The sequence below is a fragment of the Tauraco erythrolophus genome, chromosome 25 (genome assembly GCF_009769465.1).
Source record: "Tauraco erythrolophus isolate bTauEry1 chromosome 25, bTauEry1.pri, whole genome shotgun sequence".
Classification (NCBI taxonomy): Eukaryota; Metazoa; Chordata; class Aves; order Musophagiformes; family Musophagidae; genus Tauraco; species Tauraco erythrolophus.
The window spans coordinates 3,210,296-3,231,128 of NC_141489.1; the positions used below are offsets into that span (position 1 = coordinate 3,210,296).

General features: G+C 63.0%; 1 protein-coding gene across 7 annotated transcripts; it reads right to left on the reverse strand.

Annotated features, from left to right (window-relative positions):
- Positions 1 to 549: 549 nt before the first annotated feature.
- Positions 550 to 17,067, reverse strand: UBTF (upstream binding transcription factor). Of its 7 annotated transcripts, none has more exons than XM_086626427.1 (22): positions 17,050 to 17,067; positions 13,424 to 13,554; positions 10,282 to 10,457; positions 9,889 to 9,972; positions 9,030 to 9,185; positions 8,188 to 8,252; positions 7,498 to 7,618; positions 6,902 to 7,012; positions 6,461 to 6,594; positions 5,899 to 6,040; positions 5,537 to 5,578; positions 4,935 to 5,048; positions 4,585 to 4,740; positions 3,933 to 4,088; positions 3,598 to 3,708; positions 3,420 to 3,508; positions 3,037 to 3,226; positions 2,721 to 2,768; positions 2,416 to 2,484; positions 1,830 to 1,976; positions 1,317 to 1,436; positions 550 to 866 (listed from the first exon to the last, which is right to left on the reverse strand). In XM_086626427.1, exons 2-22 carry the CDS (start codon positions 13,479 to 13,481, stop codon positions 753 to 755), a joined length of 2,403 nt encoding a protein of 800 aa, XP_086482553.1. In that variant the 5' UTR covers positions 13,482 to 13,554; positions 17,050 to 17,067; the 3' UTR covers positions 550 to 752. The 7 variants fall into 7 exon arrangements, with proteins under 7 accessions (XP_086482553.1, XP_086482552.1, XP_086482556.1 ...); XM_086626426.1 differs by having other exon boundaries at positions 7,489 to 7,618; XM_086626430.1 differs by lacking the exon at positions 6,902 to 7,012.
- Positions 17,068 to 20,833: the final 3,766 nt, after the last annotated feature.

Consider the following 20,833-nt stretch of genomic DNA (forward strand, 5'->3'; position numbering starts at 1 on the left):
CCCAAGTGCTGTGGATGCGGAGGTCCCGGAGAGCTCCCGCTGCAGCTTCCAGACTGTACAAGGGTGGGGTGTGGGTTTTTTTTTTTGGGGGGGGGGAAGGATGGGCCCCCTGAAATGCCAGGGGGGTGCGCAGAGAGGGGAGGAAGGCTGTAGGGGGGGAAGAGTCATCGTCCCAACGGCTGAGTCCTGAGCAACTCGGCTCATGCTCCGTGCCCGCTGCCTGGGCCGGACGGGAGGGTCTGCGTGGGGGGGTGGTATTTTTTTTTTTTTCCATTTGTGTTTTTTTTTTTTAATAAAAAAAAAGAGGGGGGGGAATATTTTTTTTTTTTTCCTCTGTGTTTTTGTTTGCTTTCTATAAAGTCCGGAGCTGGTAGTCTGGGCAGGGAGGGGGTGAGGATGGGGCAACCCTCCGAAAATAAGGAAATCTCCAAGAAAAAAAAAATCACTTCCCCTCCCTTGGTGAGGGGAGAGTTAAGGGGGGTGGGAGGGATGGGGGGGGGGCTCACCCCCTCCTCTCCCCCTCAGCCCAGGGGGAGAGCAGCCCCCGGTTTCCCCCTCCCACAGTGTGAGCTCAGCAGAGGGTCCCTCGAGCCCCCGCTCCCCAGATAGGGGGGTCCCACGGGGGGCTGCAGCTCACTGGAGGGGCAGGAGGAAGAGGAGGAAGAGGTTTTGGGGGGCTGTGGAGGGGGGAGTTGCGTGAATTTGGGACCGAAACCGAGAAACCAAACGACGTTACTAAGAGCTTGGCCGGATCAGTTGGAGTCGGAGTCGGAGGAGTCCCCCGAGGAGGAGGAGGAACTGCTGCTGCCCTCCGAGTCGTTGTCGTCCTCATCCTCATCGTCCTCATCTTCATCATCCTCGTCGTTCTGGGGAAGGGGAGGGGGTGGTGGTAGAGAGGATGGGGGGGTTAGCGGCAGGGCGGGGGGCCCCGGCTGCCATCCATCACCTCCCCCTCGCCCCCTGCTCGCCCTCCCCGCTGCGGCACGGGAGGGTCCCCACGGAGGGGGTGGGTGGGGGTCCAACCCCATCCCTCCCACCGCTGCCAGCCCGGGCTGGGGGGAGGGACGGAGGAGGGACGTGGGGCAGGAGTGAGTTTGCCAGGGCTCAGCTCGGAGGTCGCCGGGGGAGGGGGGCGCTGGGGGAGTGGGGAGCGTGCCGGAGCAGCGCACGGGGGTCCTACCCTCACCTCTGCCACTGCCTCGCTACACGATCCGAGGTAGGGTACCCGACCCGCCTCGTGCCTCAGTTTCCCCCCTCTAAAGCCGGGGAAGGAAGAGGCGTGAGCTGAGACCAACGAGAGGGTCGAAACACCTCACCTGTCCGGTGGCGAGCACAAGGCACGGACACGGTTTCTGGCCCCAGCGCCATCCAGCATACTCTGATTTCAGTTGCACCGGTGTAAAACTTTGACTCTGGTGACTTACTCGGCATTCACACTGGCGCAAACGGAGCCGAGACCAGACTCAGTATCTCCACCAGGAAAAAGACAGGAGATTTTCCTCTGCTCACTGGGGGGCTCTGCGCAACTCGCACCTCTACGTCCCGAGGCTGCTCCTAACTACACCCCGCGGCTGCTCCTCGCACCCTCCCCTGGCACGCCGGGCACGGGGTGGGGGGATCCCGTCCTCCCCTTCGCCTCCCCGTGTCCCCCTGCTTCCCGGGAGCTCCTCCGCCACGCTCCTATCTGAGCCTGGGTGCGGGTGCCCCCCCCAGCCCCGGAGGAGGGTGAAGGTGGGGGGGGGGGGGCAGAGCGAGCGGTACGGGAGCGGAGCGGGGCCCGGGACGGCCCCGCCGCCCTCCCCGCGGCACGCACCGCACCGCAGCCTCACCTCGTCCCCATCCTCGCTCTCCTCCTCGCTGCTGGACTCCGAGGAGTCGCCGCCTTCCTCCGAGGAGTCACCGTTGTCATCGTCATCGTCCTCATCTTCATCGTCGTCTTCCTCCTCCTCTTCCTCCTCGTCGTCATCCTCTGACTCCTGCGGGGCGGGAGGGCGTTGGCTGCAGGTGGGTGCCCCAGGATGCCAGCACCCATGGGTGCACCACCCCGTCCTTGGCCATCAGCCCTTGGGTTCCTCCATCCTCCGAGCGGGATGAGGTGGCTCCTACCCCACATCTTGTGGGGGACCCTCCCCCCATTTATGTTACAAACGGCCCCAAAAAGGGTCCTGGAGTGGGTGCAAGGGAATGGGTGCAAGGAGATGTCATGACTGTGGGGAGGGGGGTGAAATGAGACCCAGGGGGGTTCTGAGCACAGATCTGGGGAGGGCCCGTGGTTTGTTGTCTCAAGGAAAGGGCAGGCAGCAGAAAGCACCAGGCATGCCTCGAACAGGAGGTGTGGGTCCCCCCCAGGATACCCTCCCCAGGGAGGAGGGTGCTGGGTGTCTCCAGCATGGAGCACGGCCCTCGTGCACTCACCGACTTGGACTGCATCGTTGGCTTCATCTTGGGGTTGGGACCCCGGATCTTCCCTATGCTCTTGCGTTTCTGCAAGGGGGGGAACAAAGCAAAACCATTTGGTGCTGCAGGACTCGACCTCGGGTCCTTCCCAGTGTCCGGCGCGGAGAAAACCCTATCGCCGAGCTGCCACGGGCGGGAATCCCTTCGCGGGGCTCTCCCGAGCTCGGCTCATCTACCACACACCCCAGTGTCACCCAGGGCTGATCCCAGCCCAGCCCCCGGGTCCCCCGCCCCATGGCAGTGCCAGGCGGATGGATACTCACGTTGGAAGTGTGTTCCTTGTAGGCAGCCCGTTCCTGGGGCGAGAGGCTCTGCGGAGACAGAGGAGACGGTGGTCAGGGTGCAGGGAGGGCTGGGCAGGCATGGTGAGGGGGGACAGAGCGGGCAAGGACTCTAGCACGGGGCACCCCCTCCCCACATGTATCTTTTTAAAAGCTTTTTACATTACAAAATACCAAAAAAAGGGGCTGGAGATGGCGGTTCCCAGAGGAAAGCTGTGAGCAGAGAGCACAACACGCAGCCCCCCCAAGGACATCCAACCCCAGAGCCCCTCACCGCGCATCGGGGCTTGGCACTCACCTTGAGCCAGATGTCAAGGTGCACCTTGTACTGTTTCTGCTGCTCCTCTGCCAGCTTTTTGTAGTGGTCCTTCTGGCCCTGGGAGATGCGCTGCCAGCGGCTGCCGATCTCCACCATCCGCTCCTTCAGCGGGAGGTGGTTCAGCTCTCCGTTCGACAGCAGCTCCTGGGAGAATTTCTGGTAACCGTTCCTGCAAGCAGGGAGAGCCGAGGCCAGATCAGACGGCGTGCACGGAGAACCAAGCTGTCCACCAGCAACCCACACCAGCCATCCCCGCCACCGTCCAGCCCACGCTCCTTCCACCCCAGGGCTGCTCCAGGCTCTTTTGTCCCAGCCGGGCCAGCCAGACCCGGCTTTTCGCACCCCAGACCCCAGGTACTCACATGGGGGGTTTCTTCGGTTCTCCCTGGAACTTCATTTTCTTGGCGGAGTTGGTGGAGCACGGAGGGGCCCGCATCTCGCTCAGCTCCCTCTGAGCCGGAGGAGAGAGAGGGGTCAGGGAGACAGGGGCAGCGCTGGCTGCGGGGGCACGGCGAGGGGTGAGAAGGAGCGGGGACTCACCTCGTATCGCTTCTGATCCTCCGCCGCCTTCTTGATCCACATCAGCTTCTCCTTCTTCTCCATGTTGTTCCAAGTGGCCTCCATGGCCTTCAACGCCTTGCCCCGGTCGTTCTGCAGCACAGATCCCCATGCCCCATTAGATGCACCCACCATGCCTGGGACACCCGGGTACCACGGGACACCCGCTCCCTTTGCTGTGACCCCTGTCCTCCCGTGGCTCCCAGCCCCAACCCGTTGCCTCGGGTGTGAAAGCAGCGCAGAGGGTGCACGGCAATTCCTGCGGCGGGGGGAGAGGTGACTCCGCTTCCAACTTCTTTCCCGGCACCACCCCTCACCTTGAAACGAGCCAGGTAGTCTCCGATGACGCTCTGTTGCCAGATCTCCTCGGCTGTCTTGGGAGACTCGGGCAGCTTCCCACGCTCCTCTTTATCCGAGCCGTGCTTCTTCTCCGACTGTGCCTTCATCGCCGCCTCCCGCGCTTTGTACTTGGCCTGCACAGGGGTGCAGGGTGGGGGTGAAGGGGCAGCATGGCCCCCTGGGCACAAGCCCCTGGCCGCCGAACACTGGGAAGGCGGGCAGCAGGATGCTGCAGCTTCCCCCAGTGCTGTCCCCAGGGTGGCACTGGCAGCCCCCAACATGAACACCCACATCTCAGGACTCCCCCCCACCTGGGAAACCATCAAGCCTTTAAATTGAGGTTCAAGGACCCTCCAAGGTTTCTTAAGCTGCTGGGTTTTGACCCATCAGGTCACGAGAGGGAGAAGGCAGAGCTGGCAGCACCCATCAGTGCCAACACCGTTGCCCGGGTGATGGCTCGCCGGAGGAGCTGTGATGCTCCTGGGGACAATCGCCCCGCAGCTGCGGTGCCTGGGGGCGAGCAAAGCCCCTCGCAGCAGGACAAGGACAGGCAGCGTCCCTGGATTGCTGGAGATGCCCAAGGAACAGTAGTAACGGGGATGGAGGAGAAGGGTTGGGGATGGTACCAACCTTCTTCTTCTCGGAGAGGTCATTCCACATGCGGGCCAGGAGCCGGGTCAGCTCACTCTCTGACAGCTCCGGCCGCTCTTCCTGCAGCTGCTTCCGCTTCTCCTCCGAAAAGATGAACATCGCAGAGATGGGTCGTTTGGGCTTCTCTGAGCTGGCCTGAGGGAGGGACACGGGACCACGGGTCGGGGTGAGCACAGAGAGGGACCTGCCTCGCACCGGCAGCCTCCAACCCCAGGGAAAACATGGTGAAAGAACCAAGGAATGAAGCCCTCGAAGCCCCCTGAGATGCCAGCAACCTCATCCCTCGTTTCTGGCACACGCTGTCCCATCTCTCCAGTTGCCACTCTCACCTTGCCAGTCTCTGGTGAGGACTTTTTGGATGCAGGACTCGTCGCCCCTTTCCGGTTGCTGCCCAGCATCTTCTCCTCGCCCAGTACCCGCTGCTGCTCCTCCTCGGGCAGGCTCTGGGTGGCACAGGAGGAGAGACACGGTTAGATGGCCTGATGCTAACGAGGCTTTGATGCCATCAGGGAACACAGACAGTGGGGAAGGGGGGAACTAATGCACTCAGTCGTCCTGATCCAAAAGCCACCCCAACCAGGGCCAACACCAGGCACTGCAAGCCTGGGTGGGCAGCCTGGGGGTCCCCATGCCCTTGCCAGGCACTGTCCTTCTTCCCCAGCTCCGACCCCTCCCGGCTTGGGGGAGCCCATCCCCATGTCCCAGTGCCCAACTGGAAGACACTGGGTCAGGCATTAGGGTGGCTGGGGAAGGGTGAAGATCCTGTGCAGACACCTCTGCACAGCACCCGTGGCTGTGTTCAGCCATGGTTTGGGGGAGCAGAAGGGGATAGCATCAGTGCAGCTCCCTTTTAACCCATCTCAGCTCCCCACTGAGGGGACCCTCCTGATATTTGGAGTCCCGATGGCTGAGGCACCCCCATGTCACTCACCTCCAGGAAGCGGAGCAGCTCGATCTCGTAGTCTTTCTTTTTCTGGAGGGAGATGGGAGATGTGAGGTTACACAGAGATCCCTCGCCCTATCCCTGCCTCAGCCCCCTCGGCAACAGCATCCTCCACTTGGACCATCTGCTGGTCCCACACACACGGACTGGGAAGACAGAGGACCAAGGAAGGTGACCGAGGACCTCAGGGGGAACTGGTGGTCAAGACGACAAGACCAGGCTCTGCGAAAGGGCGAGGGGCTCATTTCCAGCGAGACCTGTAGCCCAAACTCTCCCATCCTCCTCCTCCATCTGCACAGCATTGGTGCCCATCTGCCCGTCCCCCTGTCTGTCCGTCCTCGGCCCCTCACCTGATCACACTTTTTGTGGTACGCGTCCTTTTCCTTCTGCGAGAGCAGTTTCCACTGCTGGCTGCACAGCACCATCCGCTCGGTGCTGGGCACGTCTTTCATGTTGGCCATCAGCTCTGCACAGTACAGGGAGTAGCTATTCCTGCAACCGACGGAGAGACTCCGTGTTAGGGACAGCGTGCCTCGCTCACGTCCTCTGCAGAGCTGGCTGGGTACTAAGAGCCCCCCAAGACCCCCCAGCTGCCCTCTGGGCTGCACCAGGCATGAAGTGCTGTGCCAGAGCCGCCTGCGTTTTAGGGAAGCGAGGGGTTGGGTTATCCCCTAACCCAGCACATTGAGCATCACCATAAACCTTGCTCAGATTCTCTGTGAACGTCTATTTAACGTGGAGTTAAGGATCAGTTTAATGGAGTTATCGACAGCCCATGGTCCCAGAAGCGATGCTCTTGGGGCTCTCGAAGCCAGGCAGAGCCTCGTCTTCCTCGTTAGCAAGAACCAGCATCCGCCCAATAGATCAGAGAGGGACACGTCTTGCACCCAGACAGGGAGGGCCAGGACTCACGGAGGTGGCTTTGTGGGTCGTCCGTCGAACTTGTCCTTGAGCTGGCGCTCAGCCTTGGTGAGGGTGGAGCGGGTGATGCCCTCCTCGCTGATGTTCAGCTCGGGGTGCTTCTGGATGTAGTCGCGCATGATCTCCTGCAAAGGATGGAGAGCCATCAGGAGAGGGGCTCCGATCCCCGCCTGCTGGGGGGCCGGAGGAGGAGGAAAGAGAAGCCAACCATTGCCCTAATCATCTCCCCAACGGTACTTCTCCCTTGCCCAAACACTGCTGGAGGAGGCAGGGCTCGGATTCACTAGGGACCTGCAGGGATCTGGCTGAATCCCCACACTGGCTATCGGGTGAGGCTGGCTAGCTGCCGGCGGCTGTGGCCGGGAAGGCAGAGTGGCTCGGAGTGAACGTTAAGGGCAAGTGTGGAGGGGAACGGGTGAGGCTGCTCCCTACCTCGTACTCCTTCCGCTGTTCCAGGGCCTTATGAATCCATTTCAGCCTCTTTTTATCCGAGAGTTGAGACCACTGCTTGCCCAGCGACTCTTTCACCTCCTTCGTGGTGGCCTGAAAACCCAAAGCCAGAGGTGAGGGCAGAGGGGTAAAATCCAAAAAAAGAAGAGGGGGAAAAAAAAAAAGAGTAAAAAAAGGCAAAAATAGTGTTGCCTGCCATCTTGTCCCGGCGGCACCCGGCTCGGGGCCGCGGGGTGGCTGCGAGCCGAGCTCACGGCCGGGGAAGGGGGTGCGTGCGAGTGTGGGGCATGGCCAGAGGTGGATGTCTCTGCTGGAAATCTTTCCTGCTCTGACTCAGGCTGTGGTCACCCCTTCAACTGCAGGCAAAAAGCGGGGTCTGTATTCCCCAGAGCCTCTTCCAGATGTGCAGAGCCCCTCCTTACCTCCATCCAGACTGCTGGGAGCTTCTAGCGGTGTCTTCCATCCCGTCCCCCCCCCCCTAAATTGCTTCTCTTGTTTCCCCCTCCTCTCGCCCCAGCAGCGGGGTACAGGACCCCTCAACACTCACGCTCACACGCACTCCCACCCACCGTACTCACATCTGGACGCACTTTCAAGTAGATCTTCTTCTCGTGGTTGTACCACAGCTGCTGGGGGGTCTTGGGTTTTTCAGGGACGTCGGATTTCTTGGCGTTCTGGATGAGATCTGGGTGATCTTCCCTTTACCCAGCAGGGAGGCGTGGAAGGGAGAGCGTTAAGGAGGTGGCAGGTGGAAGGAGAGCACCCCCTAAACCTCCTCGCCAAGGGGTAACTGTCACTGCAGGGCTGAGCGTCCATGGGCTCAGATATCGGAAGGGGTCCCCAAAAAGAGCAGGAGGATTTTAAAAGAGATGCTGGGGAAGCATCAACTACAAGCACCCCCTTTAACGTGCTGGTCTGGGCTGAGTCCCTGGAGCAGCAGCGGGACATCGGGAACACCAGGATCCACCTGGCTCACAGCGGCCACACTCAAAGGGAAGGTCTGAGGGGACTGGGGTGGTCGCTTCAGTGGCTCCTGTCCTCCCCTTGCAGACCCTAACCCCCAGAGCACGGCTGGTCCTTCGCCATCTCAGCTGCAGGGCTGCTCTCAGACCCCTTTTTCTTGCTCTTTTTTTTCCAGCATCCCCCTTTCCCTTCTGCCTCCAAGTCGCAGCACCCATCAGGGCTTCCTCCGTGAGCTACACGTGGGAAGGGAGACTGCATCTGCCTGGAGGGGCCTGGGGAAACGAGGTGGGGGGCTGCCTGCTCACCTGAACCTCGCCAGGTTCCTCTCAAACTCCTGCTTCTCTCGCTGGAAGTCCTGGATATATTTCATCTGGAGACACAAAGCCACCAGGGAGGTGGAGAGGGACATCAGCACTGGGGAAAGGGCAGGCAGATACATCCCTGCCGCCTGGGCACCCCACCACCCCCAAAGAGACTCGAGGGCTCTCCAGCCCATCAGACTGATCCTGCAGCTCCCAGCTGAGGGTTTCCAGCCTGCCCAGGGATTCAGAGGCAGGATCTTCCCTCTCTCCCTGCACCCAAGCTTGCGGGCAGCCTTGGGCAAGAGGGCACAACAGAACTTTGTGCTCTGGACCTGTTCTGCCGATGGCAAATCCACCCAGACTGAGAGCTGGGGCACCCAAAACGCCTGCCTGGGCTCTGGCCAAGCCCACGTCCACCTCCAGAGCTGGAGGCGAGATGGGCAGCTCTCCTCCCAGCATCTCCCATGGCTTGGAGCAGAGCCTGCCCCTCCATCCCTCACTCGGACAGGGCGGCCACAGCGACGCGTGTGATTTAACCCCAGCGTTAAATACTGATCCACCCAACAGCAAAGTCACCATCCAGGTCCATCTAGAGAGACGGACCAACGGACAGACCCAGCCAGCCTCCACCCCATGGATCCTGGGAACCAGCACAGGAAAAGGAAAGGAAGTCTGACTGGTCTGACAGGACTAAACAAGCACCCGGGTTTGTCCCATCGAGAGCCGGATTAAACCCTCACCAGGTTAAGCTCTGCTGGTTTTACTGGGAGAGCTGGGCAGGCAGAGCCCAGCACGCAGAGGCACACAAGTGGGAAGCGGCTTGCTGACTTTTCCCCACCCCGTACCTTTTTCTTCTCGGGAAGCTCCTTGTATTTCTTGGACAGGATCTTGGTGAGATCCAGGTTGCTCATTTCGGGGTGAAGCTTGGCGTATTTGGCCCGCTTCTCCATGAAGAAGCGGAAATAGGGAGTCAGGGGCTTCTTGGGGAAGTCGGGGTGTTTCTGGGGAGACAGGAGAGCGGCAAACACTGAGTGCGGAGCCAGCAGCACCACAGAGGGCACAGCCAAACCCTACCGGCTCCCAGCTCCCCCTGGTACTGGGGGAGACCTCCCTCCATCCAGCCTCACTGGTGATCCAGCTCCCCGACATGGAAACACCCCGGCTTTGCAGGCAAGGTGGAGAAAAACGCTGGAAACAAGGGCTCCCTTCCCCAGGAACTACCATATCCCAGGGCCGGGTATCTCGGGAGCAGCCTCCAGCCATCCAGAGCTGTTCGCATAGAGCGGTTGTGCCGCAAGAAGGGAAACTGAGGCAGGAGGAAGGGACGGGACCCACCTCCCGGGGACAGCCGGCAGCAGAGCATCGGCCACCCTGGGGCCACTTGGCCAAAAGCAGCACCCTACCCGACCCGGCAGGACAGGAATAGGACTGCGGCTTCCCGGCCCCCCTGGTGCTAAACTTGGACGCAGGCTGCCAGCAATCTAGCCGGCCATATTAAATGCACCCTGGACTTGGCCCGGGCCCAGAGTCCACGGCCTCTGGAGCCTCGGGCAGCCGGCCGTGAGGATTACGGGTGGTGAGGTGCCTGCAGGGGCTCTGGCAGCAGAGCTGCATGGGTCCAGGGTGCCACACAGGTCCCAGCCCCCCATGCCAGGGAAGGGGGAAGTCCCCCTTTAGGGACTGACTCCAATTTCTGCCCAATACCTTCAGCTTTTTGCCCTTGTAAGGATTCTTCACGTGCTCTTCAGCGTCCATAATGAGCTCCGTGAGGGTCCGAAACTTCCTGACCTGTGGGGTTAACAAAGGGCCACAAACGTGAACAGGGTGCAGGTGGGGACAGGGCAGATTCCCGCTCGGCATCGAGCCACGCTCAGCACAGCGCAACCCACAGGGTTTCGTAACGCCGCCACGCGAAGGACCGGTTCCGGCGCCTCCGAGGGGTTCGCAGTGCCCCCGGCAGCGGGATGGTGTCGGCACTAAGGGCTCGAGGACTCGGGGTGCGGAACATGGGCGACTCAAACAGCACTTGGAGGTCATCGGGACGCTCGGTCCCTCTCGCGGAGAACCCCCCCGGAGCCCCGTGCGGCTGTCACTTACCTCGTTAGAAATCTCCATCCACTTCATCTTGCACATCTCCCCTGAGAAGTCCTTGAAAGCCACTTTCTCCCAATCCAGGTGGGACTCGGTGGTTTTGAACTTGCTCCCGTCGTTGGAGGGCAGGTTATTCTTCATGCACTCCAGCAGAGTCAGCATGTCCTCCTGAGACCAGCGGTCTGAGCGGCAAAGAAAGAGGCTCAGTGGTGGCCCGGCAGCCTTCCCGGCAGGACACCGGGACTACGGCTCCCGACGTGCAGCTCCGGACCGCGCGCCGGGACGCGTAATCTCCAAACGCTGCCTCTCGAGATTAAAGATCAAAGGGACGTGGCTGTTTCCCTCACCCTCGAGCAACTTTCCACGGGCCAAAACAATCTGGGCAAAGCTAGAAAATCCACTCGGTGCAAACCAGAGAGACTCGCTCATCCCAGCACGCCATCGGATAAGGCGACGGCTCTGCCGTTGGGAGCGGAGGGCTATTTCCTACACACGGGAGCAAAGCCCTGCGGAGCGAGAGGCGAGCGACGCACACTCTGGCCAAGGAGGAAACAGGGAAACCCACTTTCTAAGTGGAAAAGATGCGTTTGGAGCAATGGGAAACCCCCAGCGCTGTGCTTCCTTCAACTCGGAGAGCCTTGCCATCACCTGGGGACCCAGCTCCATGTTGACCTCTGCCAAGGTCAAAGCTTGGAGACCACCAAGCAGGGGGGACCGGGAGCGCGGCGAGGCCCCCGTCTCACAGCAGGGTCCCTGATGGGGCAGGGGTGATGGTTATACCACTCCAACATCCACCAAGCTGCTGGGAGAAGCGTCCTCAGCTCCTATACGGACAAGCTGTCGGGATGGTAGGATGGGCACATGGCAAAGCCGGGGCGCCTGGAGCAACTGGGAGGCTGAGACAGCCCCGTGCTGGGAGAGGCAGCAGGCAGGAGAGCCCAGCACCAAATGCCCCATCCAGCACCAACTTCGGGGCTTCCTCGCCAGGGGAATTCCTCTGCCAGGCTCTCTGCTCCGAGCTTCCACGTCGGCTGCGGAGAGGAGCCCTGACCGCTCTGCAAACACGGGTGACCCCGGGGAAAAGCTACGGGCCCTGGGAGCGGAAAGAGAGGTCCCCAGGGACGGGCTGGAGGAGGAGTGGAGCCTGAGTCGCACGCCCACGTGGCCCTGTCTGCTTCAGGCCAGGACGGGCACCAGAGCCCAGCGGCTTCCTGGGCACAGGACCGGCTCTCCACGCCATCCCCTGCCCCACGTCACTGCCGGGCAAAGGCTGGGGCGTTCGGAGCTGCCCAAGGGACGCGGAGCATCCCAGCGAGACTGGGACAGCACAGCTGGTCATGGATTTGAGGGGAGCATCTTTCTCCCTTTGCCCCATCCCCAGGAATGAGAAACAATCCCCCAGAAATACCCGGCTGCAGTTCTTCCCCCACTCAAACTCAACACACATGGAAACACCACCTCCACCTCCTGCCTCTGCGTCCATCCGGCGAAGGGCAAACCCCCCCCGAACCCCAAAGTCGAGCGAGGGATGTTACGGACACACGGGACACGCAGCCGGAGCGGGGGAATGCAGCCAGGACCTGTCCCCCCCACCCCATTTCACCTCCTGGATCTGTCAGGTTGGGAGGTTGAGGCGGGAACAGTTTGGGATGCAGCCAGCCCCCCTAGTTACCTCATCAGGTCCATTAGGGATTAATTGGGTGGGGGGGAAGATGGAAAGAGCCCCCCCATGAAGCAGAGCCCAGTGGCTCCCGACATATCTCCACGCTCCTGGCTCCAAAACATCACGGAAGGCAAAGAGATGGGAAACCCCAGTTCCTTGCCATGCCCTGCAGGGGGGAACATAGCTGGGGGGGTGCACCGAGCCCAAAATTGTCTTCCTATTTTTCCCACCCCCTTTCCAGACCCCCCAGCCAAGGACCAACAAGGCATAACTGGGCCATAGAGCTGGTGCCGACTTGATTGCAGGAATCAGGAGAAATAACCAAAAGCAGCATGGCCACAAAAATCAAGCAGGGAGGGAGAAGGGGATGAGAATCCCCCAAACCTGCCCCCATCAACAAGCCCCGTGCCTCAGTTTCCCCCCTCCAACGCAGGAACGCCTCAAGACCTTTGGCCCGGCGTGACCCCGCCGCCAGCAGATGGCCGAAATAACCACAGCCCACAGGAATATGTAAGAAACCATGGAAATCTCCCAAAAATCTCGCTGGCAGTGGCGTGGGGACCCTACGCTCAGCCCCTCGTCCCTCCATCCCCCTTCCCTCTGGCCGGGATTTGCCGAAAAACGACGGAATCGCGGAGTTCACCCGCCAAGATGAATGGGGTTGTCTGTGCCCTGGGACCGATTTATCCCCGGCTCTCCTGGCATCGGCCGGGCCGGGGCTATATTAGGAAAGCTGCCCCGGTGTAATTAAATCCAGCTAAAGACCCGGAGAAGGACACGTGCTCCAGCCGGGTTCGCTCGGGGCAACAAACCGACTGCGGAAAGGGAGGGAAGAGGGGGACCAGGCGGGTGAGGGGGGCTGGACTGCACTCCCTGGGATTTGGGGGGAGTTTTTGGATGGCGGGGTAGCAGAGCCCCACTGTGCAGGCAGGCTGCCCCAAATAAAATAAGTCCCTTTTTTTTTTTTTCCTTGTTTTCCTCCCCTTTTTCCAATAAAAGCTGAACCTCTGATGTCATCCCGGGGTCTGGAAGCCGGAGGCCCAAGGTAACGGCTCGGCTTTTAATGCAGCCCAGATGTGGATGGGCGAAGGCGACACCTCTTTGTGCCAGCCCGCCCCCCCCATCCTGAAATGCCAACCACCCAAAAAGAGCATCACCGGACGTCGCGAGCTGGCAGCCGCCCTTCGCCGGGGCCGGAGGGGCTGACAGTGCACCGGCACGTGCATCCGTGCGCTCGCACACGCGTGTGCGCTCCCCCACGGCAGAGCCGGGACCGGGAGAGGCAAATCCACCCCCCCGCCCTCGCCGCAGCACAGGCGGGATGTGCCAGCGCCCACGCGGTTCCTCCATCCCTGGGACCCAAATGCTTCCCAAAGGTTTTTTGCTGTTTTGTTTGGTTTGGCTTTTTTTTTTTTTTAATGCGGCAGTAGTATTCCCATGGGACCCCAGTGTGGTGGCGGGGGGGGCAGCTGGGGGGGGTCTCACCTTGGTTTTTGGGAGCTGTCATTTCCAAGTCTGCAGGGCACTCGGCTTCGCCGTTCATCCTCCACCTGCCTGCGCCCAGGACGGTCCCCGCCGGCTCCCTCGCGCGCTCCCGAGATCAGTCCCGCTTGGCTCTGCAAGCAAACGGAGACCCCCGCTAGGTACCCCCCCAGCGCCGGGCGGACCCCCAACCCCTGATGGGGAGCGGGGGGGTCTGACCCACGCATCCGTGTGTCCCCCTCCCCACATGAAAGGGGTGCTGGGATCGCACACGCCCAGCCCCACAAGGTTTGGGGGGGGGCTTAGAGAGGGGGTGCGGGGGAGCAGTGGTAGGGGAGGGGTCATAGAGATCCTGGGGGGGTTGAGGAAGGGGGATCCTGAATGGTGGCATGACCCTGCCCTGGAGGGGGGAGGAGAGAAGGGGTGCGTGGGGAGGGGAGAAGGGTTCGGGGTGATGACCCCGAGGTGGGGGGGGGGGAGGATGCGGGGGGAATCCCACAGATCCAAGGGGAGAAGAGTTCTGGGAATCCCTGGGGTGGGGTGGGAGGGAGCCATCGACTGGGGGTCAGGGGGATCTGAGCCAACAGGGCTCTGAGGGACCTCCTGGGGGGGGGGGGTCACCCCCTGGAAAGGACGGGGGGTGTCTAAAAGGGTCATCGCAGCTCCAGCGAGATCCTCCCTGGGGGGGTGGCAGGATCCAAGGGGGGCCAGGGGGTGCTCATTTGGGGAGCTCTGGGGAAAGAGCTCCACACGCCTGGGGGGGTCAGGGCTCTGCCAAGGCGGGGGGGACACACACAACCTGGGCAGGAAGGGGACATTTCAACGAGGGGGGGGAGGGTCATGGGGAAGGGTCCCCCCCCAGACCCCAGGGGAGGGATCCTACAATGGGGGAGCGGGCAAGAGGCCTCAGTGGGGGGATCCCAGAGGTGGGAGGGGGGGAGAGCAGGATGCCGGTCTCGGGGGGGGGGGGGGGGGGATCCTGGGGGGGGGATCGCCCTGGGGGTACAGGCTGCAGGCCTGAGGCAGGAGGGACGGCCCGGGGAAGCAGGGCCCGGGCCCGGGGGGAGTCCCAGGGGGAATCCAGGCCTGGGGGGGGGATTCGGGGGGGGGGGGGCAGGCCCTGGGAGGGTCTGGGAGAGACCTGGGCCTTGGAAGGGGTGCTGGGGCGGGGGTCTGGGCCCTGGGCCGGAGGGAGGATCACCTCGGGGGGGCATCGGGGACTGCTGGGGGGCACAGACCCCACCGGGCCCCGGGGAGGATGGAGGATTGCCCCGAGGGGACGATCCGCTCCTGGGGGGAGAACTGGGGGTCGCTCCGGAGGGGTGCAGGACTCACGAGGGGACCAGGAATCGTTCCAGGGATCAGCCTCCAGGGGCGGGATGGGGATCACCCCGGGGCGGGATCAGCCTTCAGGGACGGGAATCGGGGAGTGCCCCGGGGGGGTGCGGACCCCACCAGGCCCTGGGGATCACTGCGGAGGTCGGATCAGTCCCTGAGCGGGGGGGGGGGGGGAATGGATCTGGGACCGCCTCGAGGAGGGGGGGGAGCAGCCCCTGGGCAGTGGATGGGGGGGATCATCCCGGGGTGGGATGAGCCCTGGGGAGGGGGGGGTGGATGGGGGATCGCTGCAGGGTCGGATCATCCCCGGGGTGGATCTGGGATCGCCTCGGGGGCGGGATGGGGGAATCGCCCCGGGGTGGGATGAGCCCAGCCCCTGGGAGTGGGGTGGGGGACCGGGGATCGCCCCGGGGGCGATTGGGGTGCAGCAGGGGGTGGGGGGAAAGGCGGGATCGTGGCAGGGGGAGGGATCCATCGGATCATCGCGGGGCGGGGCGGGGGCGATCGCGGTGCGCGCGCAGAAGGATCCCCGGGGGGGGGGGGGGTGTGCGGGATCCCCGGGGGGGGGGACGACCGGATCCCGCGCCTGGGGGGGGGGGGGGAAGGAAGAAGAAGGAGGAGGAGGAGGAGGAGGAGGAGGAGGAGGAGGAGGAGGAGGAGGCGGGGGAGGAAGGGGCCGGGCCGTCGGGCGGAGGCGGGGAGCCCGCACATGCCCTGCGCCGCCGGCCAGCGCCAGTCTCCTCCTCCGCCAGGCAGCAGGAACCGGGTGGGACCGAGCGCGGGCGGCCCCGGCGGCGCCTCCCCGACCCCCTCCCGCCCCCGGTTCCCACCCGGGCGCCAGCGAGCCGCGCTCCGCCGCCTTCGCCCCCCCCCCCCCTTCCCTCCTCCTCCTCCCAACACCCGGGCAGACAATGGAGGCGAGTCCGGGGGGCCGGGGGTGCGGAGAGGGGCTGGGGGAGCGCGGCCCCTTTCCGCTCCCCCGGCCCCCCGGAGCGATGCGGTGCGCGGCGGCTTCCCTCCCACCCCTCCCCGGCTTCCCCATCCGCCATCCCCCCATCGTTACCGGCCGGCGCGGCCGCTCTCCGCCGCGGCACACAATGGCCGGGCTGCGCCCGCCTCCGCCCGCCGCTCCTTCCCCTCCACCCGTGCAGCCGGCGCGGTTATAAAGCCGAGACAAACCCACCTCTCCGGGCTGCAAGGGGGAGGAGGAGGAGAGGAGAGAAGGAGGAGGAGGAGGTGGTGGTGGTGGTGGTGGAAGAAGGAGGAGGAGGAGGAGAAGGGGGGGGGAGCTCTAGCCGAGCCGCCGCAGCCCCAGCCCCGCGCCGGAGCCGCTGGGGGAAGAAGAAGAAGGAGGAGGAGGAGGAGGAGGAGGGGGAAGGGGGGGCGGGGATGCCCGGCTGGGGGCGGCCGGGCAGCTGCAGCGAGCCGGGCGAGGGCAGCGCGACCTCCCCGCACCGACCCCCGGGGAGCGGCTCCTACCCAATCCATCCCCCCCCCTCCTTCTTTCTCCGCTTCCCACCACCGCCGCCCCCTCCTCTGCTTCCCCCCCCCTCCCCACCACCCGCGACCCCTCCTCGAGCCCAGAAACACCCACCCACCCAGCGGGGGGCTGGAGCCCCGTTCCCGGTCCGGAGGGAAGAAAGGAAGAAAGAAGGGGGGAAGAAAGGCGAAAAAAAAAAAAAAAATGAAGAAAGGGGGGGAAAAAAATATATACAAAAAGATAATAAGAGGGGGGGGAAAATAAAGCGCGGAGGAGGTGGGGGGGGAAGCGGACGAGCCCGGGCACGCACCCGCCGGAGCGCGGCGCCGAGCTCGCCGCCGCGGCGCGGGACTCACCCGGGCTGGGGAAAAACAACCGCCCAGCGCTGGAAGCCTGCCCCCGAAATCCAGCTGCGGCAGCCGGGGAGGGAGGGAGGGAGAGCGGGAAGGAGGGAGGGAGCGAGGAGGAGGAGAGGGAAGGGAAGGGAAAGGAGGGAGGGGGGGGACACACCGAGGCCGCCGAGCCGTGCGCTCCCCCCCGCCCCGAGCCCCAGCGCGGTGCCCCCCGCCGGCGCGGAGCGGGCCGGAGCGGGCGAGCGCCGGCGGCGGCAGCTTCCTGCCCGCGGGGGCCTGCGCGAAAACCAGCCTTTTTTTTTGTGTGTGTGTGTTGTTTTGTTTCCTTTATAAAAAAAAAAACCTATATTTTTTCCAAAAAAAAAAAAAAACCAACCCAAAACCAAACCCAACCCCCTAAAAATCCCCCTTTTGACGGGCGCAAAACCCCCTTTCCCGGCGGAGCGGCGGCGCCTTACCGAGCCCGGTGCGCGGCGGCGGCGGCAGCAGCGGCAGCGGGAGCCCGGGGAGGAACAAAGCGCCTCCTCCAGCCCCGCCGGCGGAGCGGCGCGGCGGCGAATGGCGAGCCCGGGCGGCGCGGCACGGCACGGCGCGGCGCGGCTCCCCCGGCGCAGGCACGTACCTGCGGGCCCGCGGCTTTGGGGGGACCGCGGCTCGGCGGGGCCGGGGCTCGCTCGGCGGGGCCGGGGCGGGGAAGCGGCGGTTGAACGGCGGCCAGCTCTGCAGCGCTGGCCCCGGGCGTGGACGCGCTCCAGTCCCCGCAGAGACGATCGCGCTTTCCCCCGCCTCCATGGCGCTGCGTTTTCTCTTCCAATCAGCCGGGCTCTGAGCGCCGGGGTCCGCCGCCAGCCTCCGCCGCTCCCCAAGCGGCACCGCCGGCCGCCGCCGCCGCCCCGCGCTCCCGCCGCTTTCGCCGTGTTTTTTATTGCTCTTTGCTTTTGCAACACTGTGGCGAGAAGAAAAAGAGGAGGAGGAGGAGGAGGAAGGAGAGAGGAGGGAAGGGGGGGGGGGAAAGGGAAAGAAGAGAAAAAAAAAAAAAAAATCTCCTTACATGTGCAACAATCCTCGCCCGGCGTTTGCATAAAAAAAAAAAAAAAAAAGAAAAAAAAAAGGGGGGGAGAAGCGGAGGGGGGGGGGAAGAAGCCGAGCCGCCTCCCGCCCCGGTGGGTCCCCTCCGACACGGCGGGGAGCGCCGGGGCCGCGCTCCCTGCCCGCCCCGCGGCCCCGGGCAGCCCCGGAGCGCCGGGACACGGCGGCGGGGGGCGGGGGGGGAAGGGGGGGGGGATTTCCCCGGCGGGGCGGGCGAGGGGCAGTTTCCTCCCCTCCCTCCCGCCGCTCCCCTCTCCCTTTCTCCTCTCTCTCTCTCTCTCTCTTAATTTTTTTTAATGCAATTTCTCCAACTCCACCTTTGTTGTGCTGGGCGTCATTCCCCGCAGCCAATCCCGGCCGGGCAGCTGCCTGCAAATTACCGGCCATCCCGAGCTGCCTGCAAATTACGGGGCCATCCCAGGCTGCCTGCGAGCTACCGGCCACCCGGGCCTGCCTGCACGGTACCGGCCACCCCGCTGCTGCTCGCGCCTTCCCAGCCCCGGCCGGGGCTGGCTGCTATGGCCGCCCACACGCCATGGCTGCTCCAGGCCGCCGGCGCGTTCCCGGCCGCCCGCGCGCTACCGGCGAGCTCCGGCCATCTGTACGTTTCCAGCCGCCCGTGCGCTACCGGTTTGCTCCGGCCATCTGTACGTCACCGGCCGCTCACGCGCTACCGGCGAGCTTCGGCCATCTGCGTGCTACCGGCCTCCCGCGTGCTACCGGCGAGCTCCGGCCATCTGTACGTCGCCGGCTGACCGCACGCTACCGGCGAGCTCCGGCCATCTGTACGTCGCCGGCTGACCATGCGCTACCGGCGAGCTCTGGCCATCAGCATGCTACCGGCAGCCTGCGCGCTACCGGCGAGCTCCGGCCATCTGTAGGCTACCAGCCAGGCTGGCACAGGAGGCTCCCATAGGCACCTGCTGCAGGGCAGTGGGGAGCGGAAGGTGATGGGGAACCCCCCCTGGGATGCAGGGTGAGGCCTGGGAACGTGGGTCAGGCTGGCTGCACGAGAACAGCCCAAATTTGGGGAATTTTCCCTCTGGTTTACATGGAAAAAATTAAAAAAAGCTCAAATCTGGGTGCAATCGGCCCCCCAGGCTGATTTGGGGGTGCAAGGGCGGCGATGGGGGAAAGCCCAGCTGTGCAAGTGGCTTATTTGGGCCGTATCCCCAAGCAAAGGCTCAGCCGGACGGACAGACGGACAGACGGACGGCCCCTCCGCCACGTCCCACAGTCCTGCCTCCAGCCGCCGAGGTGTGCCAAGCTGCGCTGGTCGGCTTCAGCGCCAAGCAGTTAATCCCTCTGGTGAAAGCTTTGAAAAAAAAAAAAAAAATAAAATAAATATGTATTTATTGTGCACGGAGCGGGCCCTCCGCTGAGCTGTTTTTCCTGGTCTGAATTAGGTGAAATGTCACTGGTTTGCAAGAGGGAAAAATTGCAAAAGGAAGAAAAAAAAAAAAAACACCACCAAAATATTTAGAGACAATCAGGCCAAACATGTGAAAATGGACATTTTTAATTTTCAGCTTTTTTTTTTAAAAAAAAAGGCATTTTGGGTGGGCAGTGCAGATCCCCTCCCAACATGGTTGTGTGGCTTTTGCACTGCAGAGGGACACCAGAGCCCTGGAAATCAGCCACGAACCCCACAGCAGGGACGGGGACCCCTCAAATACACCCCCCAAACACCCCCCTCCTCGCTCTGCGCCCTCCCCAGGATTTACTTCTCAGAAAGAGAATTATTTTAAATTACCGTTATTTACGTAGATGAGTATTTTTTGCAAATAAAGGTGCAGGAACACAGCGCGACTCCATTTTTTTTTTTTTTTTTTGGGGGGGGGGGGGGGGGGGCAGTGTTTACATCCTCACTTGTTCAGTACCCAAACAGAAAGAGAAACCCATCTGCCATGCGCCCCGACGGGATCCGGGGCTGTCGCGGGCGCGCTGCAGCCCTGCCTGCGTGGGCAGAGGTGCAGGCAGCGCAGCCGAGGGCAGCTCCCCCCTCCACCCCCCCCCTCCCAGGGGTAACGCTACGACATGACCCAGCTCTGTCCTCCCCTCTCCTCATTTTGAACTTATTAATTAGCATCATTTGATTTCCCCTCATAGCTCAGACCCCACCACCAGCCCTTTGCTGCAGGTCCAGGCCACGAATCGCCGCCCCCCCCCCCCCCTCCATTTCACTGGGCTAAGTCAAGCTCAAACAGGAGCTTGACCTAAATCCCCCCACCCACCCCAAACTGGGCTGGATCCCACAGCAGTGACCCCGCTGACATCTCCCAGAGAATAAAAAGCTCTTCCCGGGTGGAAAGGAAGAATGATGGGGCACAGGCAGGGCGATTCCTCCATCATCGGTGAGGCAGCCCGGGCTTTTGGAAGCAAGGATGGCAGCAGCGGGTCTGGCTGGTGGCAGCGGCATGCAGAGCCCTCTGGATGGCACCCGGCATGGCTTGCCCACACCAGGCCAGCAGAAGGACAGGCAGCTGCTGGATCTGCAGGCCTTGGGCTGAAAAATGCCATCCACAGACCTCCAGAAAATGTGGGCTACCAGCTACGCCAGACTCTGAAAAAGCTGGAGATGGCATTGGGATTTCTCCCAGCCCCATAGGGAGCCTTTAGGGTCACAGACAGGAGCTGAGCCCAGTGCCCACCCCATAGAAAGGTTCAGAGTGAATAGGTCCATCCTTCCCCCCATGGCCCTATTTATAGGGCTGGGGCAGGGGCAGGTGTCTGCCATGGAGGCATCAGCCCCACTAATTGGTCTCATTAATGAGATTATGGGTAATCGGGGTCAGCTGGGTGCCAGCGTGGTCTGGAGAGGGGGGCTGGGGTCTGCTTTGCACCCTCTAACAACGTCCCCAGGGCAGGTGGCTCAGCGCGTGTCCCTCCCCCTCCCGAGTGGCACCTTAGGGTGTGGGGGGGTGAGGGGGGGCTGAGTATACTGGGATGGTCGCAGGGAGCACCCCGGGATGCAGCGAGCACCCCAGGACACCATGACAAGCATCTTGGTACAGCAGCACTGAGCACCATGGGGTGGGGGGGCCAACACCTCCAAAGGATGCTGCTGCTTTTTTCAGGGGGGGGGACACACACAATTAAATAAGGTGACCCCCAGCAAATCCCCAACTGGGAAGAAAAACCCCATTTCCTGTC

Bases quoted from the DNA above. Each gene is read 5' to 3' on its own strand.
- UBTF (XM_086626426.1), bottom strand. From the start codon at position 13,481: ATGAACGGCGAAGCCGAGTGCCCTGCAGACTTGGAAATGACAGCTCCC. The intron at 9,973-10,281 runs GTAAGTGACAGC...TTAACCCCACAG, and splicing joins GGATGGAGATTTCTAACGAG to GTCAGGAAGTTTCGGACCCT. The intron at 4,089-4,584 runs GTTGGTACCATC...ACCCCTGTGCAG, and splicing joins ACCTCTCCGAGAAGAAGAAG to GCCAAGTACAAAGCGCGGGA.